Source organism: Cebus imitator, unplaced genomic scaffold (genome assembly GCF_001604975.1).
Source record: "Cebus imitator isolate Cc_AM_T3 unplaced genomic scaffold, Cebus_imitator-1.0 Scaffold145, whole genome shotgun sequence".
Lineage (NCBI taxonomy): Eukaryota > Metazoa > Chordata > Mammalia > Primates > Cebidae > Cebus > Cebus imitator.
Window position 1 is genome coordinate 4,242,986 of NW_016107460.1, and position 9,711 is coordinate 4,252,696.

At 56.7% G+C, this 9,711-nt stretch overlaps 1 protein-coding gene across 9 annotated transcripts in view; it reads left to right on the forward strand.

Annotated features, from left to right (window-relative positions):
• Window positions 1-9,711, forward strand: part of PRKCZ (protein kinase C zeta) — a 133,508-nt gene that overhangs the window by 73,196 nt on the left and 50,601 nt on the right. For 8 of the 9 annotated variants that reach the window (XM_017542636.2, XM_017542635.2, XM_017542639.2 and 5 more), the window contains 2 exons: window positions 1,506-1,591; window positions 8,879-9,010. In XM_017542636.2, the coding sequence (XP_017398125.1) occupies window positions 1,506-1,591; window positions 8,879-9,010 (218 nt within the window). The remainder of the gene's footprint in view (window positions 1-1,505; window positions 1,592-8,878; window positions 9,011-9,711) is intronic. The other variant, XM_017542641.2, reaches the window with a different exon arrangement.

The window sequence follows — 9,711 nt, forward strand, 5'->3', positions numbered from 1 at the left end:
TGTGCGTCCCGCCTTCGGCTCCGCCCCCCGGCTGTGCGTCCCGCCTTCGGCTCCGCCCCCAGCTGTGCGCCGTCGCGCCTGTGGCCCGCAGCACCTCTGTTTTCTCCGCTCCACGCGCTTTTCTCTTTTCAGAGACGGTTGGCGGGCACCGGCGCCTCCCGAGGGGACGGTTAGACCTGCGGACTCGTGGAGCTGGGACCTGCCGTGGGCTGGTCAGGGCAAGACACGGGCCCCCTTTTCGTGGGCAGAGCCACGTGGGGGCTCACCCGACCTCCACAGGGCTGAGGGCCATCGGGGCTGAAAGTGGCCGCTCCCGGGGCTGCGCCTCGTGCGGAGCCCAGGCCGGGCGCCCAGGTGGGTGCAGGGCGGAAGGGGCGCAGGCTGCACGGCCCAGCCTGCCCTCCAGTCTCTGCGGGTCGCGTCTGTGTCGCCAGGCCTCTGTCGATCTCGCGCTGTGCCCGGGGCGTCGGGACCCCGGCTGCTGCTGCTGAGGGCCACGTGGGCCTAGTGCCCCCGCGCGCCCGAGGACCGCTGACTTCTGGGTTTCGCGCTGATTCTCCCACTTAGAGGAAGGGGAGCAGGTTTCCCCTCCGTGTGACCTGATTGCAGCGGTTTCCAGCCAGAGCTAGTCGTTCGCTTGTTTTAAAAACATTCCCTTGCAATTTCCACTTCAGTGTGTTCGTGGCGCTCTTATTCGGGTCATGAAGTCGCTGTTATGATGGAATTTTATAAAAGCACAAAGCTCCCCGTTGTATGTTGTGTTTCTGAAGATTCTGTTTACACACACATTAGTTTCAAAGTGTTTCGGAGGCGCGAAGGGAGACCCGGTTACGAGGAGGGACCAGACCAGCCTTCTGGTTACTTTTCATAAACAGCGCCGTCCGCGGGGGCCGACTGTCAGATGCGGGCTAGAAAGGTGGTTTCTGGACTTGGCCCTCCCGCCCTGAGATTTATTAGGTTAAAGGAAACTCGACTGGAGAGCCCGGGCCTCGCGCCGCCTGTGTCTGGCGAGTTGCTGAAGTCAGCGGCGCTCTGTGTCTTAGGCTGGCTCAGGCCCGAGCGCGCCCTCCACTCTCCCTCCTCTGACAGTCATGTGTAAATATCGAGGCCCATTTGAACTGTCCCTGTGTAGAAAAAGGCCTGTTTTTCATGGGGCCGCCTGGGGAGAGGGTGGGTGGAGAGGAAAACAGGCGGAGGGCAGACGGGCTGGCCCGTGCTGGCCTGGAGCGACTTCACGGTTCCACAGTCAGTGAGCTGCCGTAAGGACCCCAGCTCCATCCTCAGCTGGGTCACTGTCTGCAGCTGCTGAGGCCTTGACACCATGGAGATCATGTGAGGAGAGGCAGAGAGAGGCCACCTGGAGGCCGTCATTCCAGCCCTGCCTTGACAGCCTGGGAGGACGTTGCGGCCACCACCACCCGGACAGGAGCGGCCTGTCCCAGCTGCACCCTGTGTGGCTTGTGGCCGCCACCCGTGTCTTTATGCCTTTATCCTGTCCTTTCCAGAGTCCATCTACCGCCGGGGAGCCAGAAGATGGAGAAAACTGTACCGTGCCAACGGCCATCTCTTCCAAGCCAAGCGCTTTAACAGGGTGAGTGCCCCTCGGGACTGGTCCCTCAAGGGGCCTTTTGTTACTTTTAAAAGCAGAGAGAGAGGAGGGGAAGCAAGTCCTCCTGAGCGCAGGCTGGGCTCTTTTCGGTGCCTGAGGGCAGGGTTACAGCGATGCTTTCTCTGGTGCAGGATGGGGCCTTGGCTAGGGTTGTCTGAGGCGGGAAGTGCCCTCTGGGCCTTTTCCTGTGTGGAGGCTGCCCAGTGAATGGCGTCTGTGTCTGCCTGGCTGTGTGACTCTTACCAGGGCTCAGAGCTCACTCGCTGGCCTGAGGCCCCAGCCTGCCTGCATCCAGAGTAGGGTGGCCACACTCCACATGAAGTGCCAGATACGTGTTCCCAGCCGCACACAGGGTTTCCTGTCGGCAGCAAGAGTCACCAGGAGCCCCGGAAGCTCCTTCAGCCCCCATCCCTGCTTGGCCCTCTGTCTTTCCACCAGCCGCCCACGGGGGCCGTTTACATAGGACGCTTAGGTTGCTTCCCTTGTTCCTCATTATGATGCTTTTCTACGAAATGGGTGATTCAGATGCTTTTGTAATTGTTCTGTTTCACCGTGGAAGGGGAGGTGTCTGGGGTGCCTCAGTGGCCCCGGAGTTTGTCCCACACAGGGAGTGACTTGGGGATGCATGGAAGTGTACAGGGCCTGTCCCCACTGTGGGATTCCACACAGAGCACCCCACGGCCCCTCACATGCTACCGCCCAGTCAGCCCTGTGCCTCCTGCAGTCTGTCCCCATGACAGGTGGCTGCCAGCCCAGCCATCTCCAGCCCAATGAGGCACTGAGGCCACTGTGTGCTGGTTCAGTCCCAGCCCTGCTGCTTCCTCTGTCTCCACCCCACCCTCCCTATGCTCAGTGGCAGGAGGGTTCACGGACATGTGTCACTGCGAGAGAGCTTCATGGAAGCTGCCCGGTTGTCAGGAGTGGTGGCCCTGGGGCTACCTTTGCATTCCACGCCCACCTGCCATATGGTCTCACATGTCAACCTCCGCTGGGCATCTGGCCCCTCCGTCTCCTGGAGTGCCCCCAGGTCACCTGCCCCTCTTTCTACTCCCATGGTCAGCCCTCTAGACCATCAGGCAGTTCTGTGCAGGGGAGCCACTCCTGTCCACTGTTTGTGCGGTCCCCATCGTGCGGCAAGAATGGGTCTGGACTCCCATTCCTCTTCGGGCTGACCCAGGCAGAGATGCAGGACAAGCTCCTGAGTGACTGAAGAGGGGTGTGGAGGGAACTAGGCTCCAGGAGATGAGCAGGCCAGTGCTGGGAAGACCTCGACATTGCCTGGAGAGCCCAGAGGACTTCTGATCATACTGAGGTCAGTGCAGAGGAGATGGCAGGAGTACCGAGAACGTGGCAGGCACGGGAGAGTTGAGCCAGTGTCTGGGAGGCCCTGAGGATGAGGTTGGGGGCACCAGGATGTGGAAAGCCTAGGTGGCTGTGTGCTTAGGGCAGGTGGGTGTGGGTGAACAGGCAGCCTGGCCCAGGCTGGCACTCAGGAGAGTGTGGCTGGAGGTGGCCACATTGGGGGTGTCTGTGGAGAATGGTACCAGGGAGGGTTGCAGCACGGAGATCCTGTCGGCACCCCAGCCCACCTTGGCCGCCTTCTCCGAGGACATGCGGTGAGCTTTCCAGGGCTGCAGAACAGAATACCGCTAACTAGCGGCTTAAACCATAGAAGCCTGCTGTCCTGCAGTTGGGGGCTAGAGGTCCAAAGCGAAGGTACCGTTATTAGTCAGGGCTCTCCAGAGAGCCAGAAGCGATAGGATGGGCGTACGTGAAAGGAGTTTACTGGGGAGAATTGGCCCTCACGCTCACAAGGCAAAGTCCCGTGATAGGCCGTCTGGCAGGCTGGAGAAGAAGGAAGTCAGTGGTGGCTCATTCCGAGTCCGAAAGCCTCAAAAGCAGGGAAGTCAACCCTGCAGGCCCCAGAACCCTGCAGCAAACCACTGGTGTAAGTCCCAGAGTCCAAAGGCCGAAGAACCTGGAGCCTGATGTCCAAGGGCAGGACGAACGGCAGGAAGCTTCCGGCATGGGGGAGCGATGAAAGCCTGAGACCCAGCAAGCCGCTCCTCCCGCCTGCTTCTGCCTGCTCCTGCTTCGGGAGAGTGTGGCTGGAGGTGGCCACGCTTCTAGCCCTCAACTGTGACTAGACGGTGCCCACCCACCCTGAGGGTGGGTCTTGCTGTCCCGGTTCACTGACTCAAATGTCAATCTCCTGGTGGCACCCTCAGACACACCTGGAAGCAGTATGTCACCAGTTTTCTAGGTGACATTACCCGTCACAGTGCCACAGCACCTCGAGCTCCTTCCCCCACAACCTCTGGGAGCTGCGCACAGCATTTTTCCTGGGCTCACAGAGGAATCACTCACCCTCCTTCTGTTGCACGTGGCCTGAGTGAACCCTGCCCACCCAGTGACACGGGCCAGGGCTCCAGGCATAGCAGGGTGCTGGCCTTTGACCAAGCAGCTTTTAGGAGAAAAGTCCGTTCTGCCGATAGCTGGTGCAGACCATAAGTGACCCTCCCCACCACCAGGAGCAGAAGCTTTTACTTTTTCTGGACATTGGAGAAGCAGGTGGCAGGTGGACCCACCACAGCCCTGCTCTACTGTGGAAGTGCAGCCCTTCCGGGCGCATGGACAAGCCAGTTTTCACAAACACAGAGGCCGAGGCGAGATGGGGCCAAAGCCTGCACTGGGAGGGCAGACGCCCTGTGGTTTACCCCGCCCCATTTCCCCCTAATTGTGCCCAGGTTCTGATCTCCCCTCCTGCCAGTGATGTTTTCTGCCCAGACCTCAGAGCTGCTCCATGTAGCGCTCACTTCGTGTTAATTGCAGGACCGCTCAGATCACCTCCACTGTCACTTCAGTGACATTGGAGGCATTTCAGGAGGGAAGCGCTTGGTTTTATGTGAATCAGCAAGACTTAAAGGGGAACAAGCACCCAGGAGGACTTTTCCGTGCTCTTTGTTGGTGAGCTGAGGATGAAAGAGTGGGTGTCAGTCGCTCGGGACTGGGGCTCCCTGCCTGGGTCTTTGTGTGGACTTGAAATGACTGTCATTGTACCATGAGAAGGAAGTGCTCAGTGGGGGAGCCAAAGGGAGAGAGCCAGTGAGGTTCTGGAGGAGGAGGTGAGGAGGGGCTGCCTCCTCTCCGTGAGGGACAGTGCTGGGGGAACAGGGAAGCCCGCTAAGTGGGACAGAGCTGCTAGGTCAGAGCTGGCCCTGGGACCCTGGGGCCGAGCACTTCCTGTAGAGGAGGTGGGAGGAGATCCCCCAGTAAATCCTGAGGAGGCGATTGGTTAATTATCGGCCCCAGAACGGGGTGGGGAGGGGGGAGGGGGGCAGAAATCCAGGCTGCTGGCTCCCATCACAGTAAACCTGCAGGTGGATTAAGGTTAAAAAAAATTGGGCCTGGCGAGGTGGCTCATTTCTGTAATCCCAAAACTTTGGGAGGCCAAGGTGGGTGGATCACTTAAAGCCAGGAGTTCGAGATCCACCTGGCCAACATGGTGAAACTCCATCTCCACTACAAATACAAAAATTAGCTGGGCATGATGCTGTGTGCCTGTAATCCCAGCTACTCAGGAGTCTGACGCAGGAGAATAGCTTGAACAGAGGTGACGGTTACAGTGAGCTAACATTGTGCCACTGGGTTACAGAGTGAGATTACATCTCAAATAAATAAATAAAAAATAAACCTAGAAGCCGTGCAGATCTCTGGAGCAAAACTTGGCAGTGAGGACCAGAGGGTCTTCAGACTCAGCCACACAGACTTCTCAGATTTTTTTACTTTCCAAATTAAATGCAAAAAAACACACAGGAAAAGTGTTTGTAGCACATAAAACCCAGAAGAGATCCAAACAACTCACAGTTTGGATTAAAGAGCTCCTACACAAGGGCTTTTGGTAGATGCTGGGACTGAGAAGCTGAGCACGGGTGTGAATGACTGATGAAGTAAGACTATGGTTGTTCATAGATGAGGACAGCTTGACCACAGATGATCAAGGAAACACACGATGTTTTCTCTGTCAGTATCGAAGATGTTAAAAGTAATTAAAGCCCAGGGTTGCTGTCATGGGGTCTGCCAACCCTGGGGATATGAGGTAGATGTGGACCCTACTCTCTGGAAATCACACAGGAAATGTGCGGCCCTGCCATGTTCCCGTCCGGCCTCTCTTCAAAAGAAATCACCCGCATTTGGAGGTTTGTGTTTGGGGAAGATCAGCTCAGCATTATTTTTACAAGCAAGAGTGGGAATCGTGTTTGGAGTTAGCCGCTCCCTTTGCTGTGAACCACCCACTCCGTCACGTGGGGTATAAACCATGGTGGGCCACATCTCCGAGCTGTGGCTGCTGAAGAACCCCCCCTGCTGGTGGCACACAGGCTACGAATGCCACAGGGACAGCTGGGTGGGCGGCCCAGGACTTTGGCCTTTATCATGAGTGGACAGAGGGGTGACTACTCGGGTCCCTGGAGAAGAAGAGGCTATAGAGGGTGAGGGTGGGGAAGGGAAATGAGAAGATGCCACCCAGGAGCAGCAGTGCCTGTCAGGCTTGGTCCAAGCAGTGCCCTCAGGTGGCTGGCAGACGCCAACGCAGTTCCTCTTCAAGCCAGCCTCAAAGAATTTCCTCCGATAAATGAATCGGGCATCTGAGCTCGCAGTTGAAAACGACAGAACACATTGGGAAGCTGGCTGTCTTGATCCTGAGCTGGCAAAAGCCCAGATGGGGGCTCCGACCAGCAGAATAGGTAAAGATGTGGTGTCTAAAACATGGAAATGGGGCATTGAAAATATGAGCAGGGAGGCCAGGTGTGGTGGCTCATGCCTGTAATCCCAGCACTTTGGGATGCCAAGTCAGGCAGATTATCTGAGGTCAGGAGTTCATGATCAGCCTGGCCAACATGGTGAAACCTTGTCACTACAAAAATTAACTGGGTGTGGTGGCAGGTGCCTGTAATCCCAGCTACTCGGGAGGCTGAGACTGGAGAATCGCTTGAACCGGGAGGCAGAGGTTGCAGTGAGCTGAGATCATGCCACTCCACTCCAGCCTGGGCAACAGAGCAAGACTGTCTCAGAAAAAAAGAGAAAGAAAGAAAATAAGAGCAGGGAACAAGTTGGCAGCGTGTAAAACAGACTTAAACATTTTAGCCATTAAGCTATGAATTCCTGTAAGTTTCTGAGGATGGAAACTTGGAGTTTAGGTTTTATTTTTTTAATGTCATGTTTCCTGAAATGTTGCTAATTGAAATGTAGGTTTGAAACAAGAGCCTTTGACAGAGCTTGGGCAGCCTCACCTGCAAAGCACACACGAGGTCTCTGGTGGCCACCGGCCCTCGACAGACTGACACTGCCCTTGTCAGCAGTTGTCCTGGCCTGACCCCAGCTAAGAGTGGCTCCCCACGGAAAGGAACCTGGTCAGTTTTTTTGGGTTTTTTTTTTTTTTTTTTTTTTTTTTGAGACAGTGTCACTCTGCCAGGCTGGAGTGCAGTGGCGTGACCTCGGCTCACTGCAACCTCTGCCTCCCGGGTTCGAGCAATTCTCCTGCCTCAGCCTCCTGAGTGGCCGGGATTACAGGTGCTGCCACCATGCCTGGCTAATTTTTGTATTTCAGTAGAGATGAGGTTTCACCGTGTTGGCCAGGCTTGCCTTAAACTCCTGACCTCAAGTGATCCACCTGTCTCGGCCTCCCACAAAGTGCTGGGATTACAGGCATGAGCCACTGCACCCGACCAACCTTGGTTAATTGGTAAAGACACCTGGTGGCTGCGAATTTGGTCTTAAATAGGACCCTAGCATTGCAGAGTAAGATCTTAAAGGGTGACCGAAAGAAAGCCAAACACGTTAGGCACGGTATAGCCAAAAAAACTTGATTTTTAAATAACGGCATTAGAAATGGAAGCTGGTGTTCTCCTGCGCTGTGGAAACAGAGGATAGTGGAGCAGGTCTGCACAGCCGAAGCGTCTCCTTTCACTCCAGGGTCCGTGCATTCAGCGGGTGCCGACTGGGGCAAAACTCCTGATGCCAGCATTAAGCTAGATTGGCTTCAAGTTGGAGGTCTTGGGTGGGATGCCCCTCACCCCTCCCTCGTTCAGATAGAATGCACGGTCCTGGCCTGGCTCTGCCGTGGGTGGGCTGGTGTAGGTGGCATGTGCCAAGGATGTGCAGCTAGCTCATTTTCCTGTTATGGAAGTTGAAAGCAATGGTGAGTGCGTGTTTTCTTGCCTGGTGCCCGCTGTGTGCTGGGCACTGTCCTAGGTGCTAGTCACGCTGTGGGGAAGAGTCCCCAGGGGCTGGTGTCCCAAGCAGGCTCTTCCTGATAGCAAAAGGGTTCCGTACAGGGCATGGGCCCTGTTTGCTCAGCTGCACCTGACGCCTGCACGTGCTGAGGGTCCCTGCTCCTCACATGAATTCAGTGCCGGCCGTTTACAGTCCTCTGTGTCTGTGCTTCCTAACTCGAGAGTGAAGTGAGACTGTCTAATAGGAAGGAAATTCGTGAAAAATGGTAAAGTAGGGAAAAGCATATGAAAGGTTGTCTGGAAAAAATCTAAATTGGAGACTCCGGGTACGCGGTGACAGTGCAGATGCGCCCCTTAACTGCCAGGACCCCTTCGGGCACTTGGGCAAGGCAGCAAACACCCAGGCAGGTCCCAACAACATTCATTTTTGTGCCTTTTGTAACGTTTAAACATTCATGAAAACATCACCAAATAAGCTGATAATTAGTGTCATTTTTGAATTGTTTAGAACTATGAAGAATAAAGAAGGATGGTTTTAAATCTTGAAAAATACTGAACAAAGAATACTGAGATAATTGCCGGCTGCCATGTAGCGGTTCAAGATGTTCATGAGTCTGAGTTTGCCTTCTCAGAGGCTGTTGAACGGGAGGAGGTTCTGTCTGAATGAACGCCAAGCAGGGGGCATCCCCCGCATTCTGCTCAGCCCTAGACAGGACCCAGTTCCCTAAACAGGACTCCAGGCCGATGTACGCAGAGCATGGCAGGAGCTGCAGCCCCCTGCCTCTGTAAGCCAGGGGGCCTTGCCTGAGACAGAGCAGGGTTCCAGGCCTCCCCTTGGGGCCGTTGGTTCCCCCAACCTTGGCATGGACCCAAGAGGGGGCTACTGAGCTCTGGCCAGCCTGGCACCTGGAAGGGACAAGGGACCGGGGCCACCTGTGGCCCGGCTCAGTGTCCTGTTTTGAGAAGGTGCGGGTGTGGAAGGCCGTGCCTGGCCCCTCAGCGTGGCCTGGGCCTGACGTTCTGTTCCTGTCTGCAGAGAGCGTACTGCGGCCAGTGCAGTGAGAGGATATGGGGCCTCGCGAAGCAAGGCTACAGGTGCATCAACTGCAAACTGCTGGTCCATAAGCGCTGCCACGGCCTCGTCCCGCTGACCTGCAGGAGGCATATGGTGAGTTTGGGGCTGGGGAGCCCATGGGGAGCACAGGCAGGGCTGGGGTATGGCCGCTAGCCCACCGTCCAAGCTCACCTTGATGGCCCTGGGTTCTTCAAGACGGGCCCTGGTGCTGTCCTGTCTCTGGGCTGCAACGTGAGGCTAGGCAGCAGTCTCGGGTAGGACCCATCTTCCTGAGCCCCCACGAGCCCCTGGCACCCTCTGCTCAGTGGGACAGGGTTAGGGTTCATTCATACCCCAGTCCTGCACCGGCTCTTGGGGCTATGGAGGTAAGAGCCAGGTCTGACCTAGTAGCACTGGGCACGCCAAGAGGCTCCGAATGTCTGGAGCCCCTCCCTGGCATCCTCCTTGGGAAGCCATGCCCAGCCTGTGATGAGGTCGGCACCTTCCCTCCCCTGTCCCTGAGTGCTTGGACTTGAAGCTTCCAGGCCTTTTGGGGCCTGGTCGACTTTGCCTTACTGAGCCCTCAGGCCATCTCTGGGATTTCTGCGTGACCCCCTTCGTCTCACTGAACCCCAGGCCTTGGCCTGGACTGAGCATTAACCCACTGAGCCCTGCTGCAGCATGCAGGGGGTGTGTTGGGGAGGGTGGCTTGCCTGCAGGTGCGGGGGGTGGTTGTCGGGGAGGGTGGCTTGTCTGCAGGTGCGGGGAGGGGTGTGTCCGAGGGCGGTGGCTTGTCCGCAGCTTGTGGGGGGTAG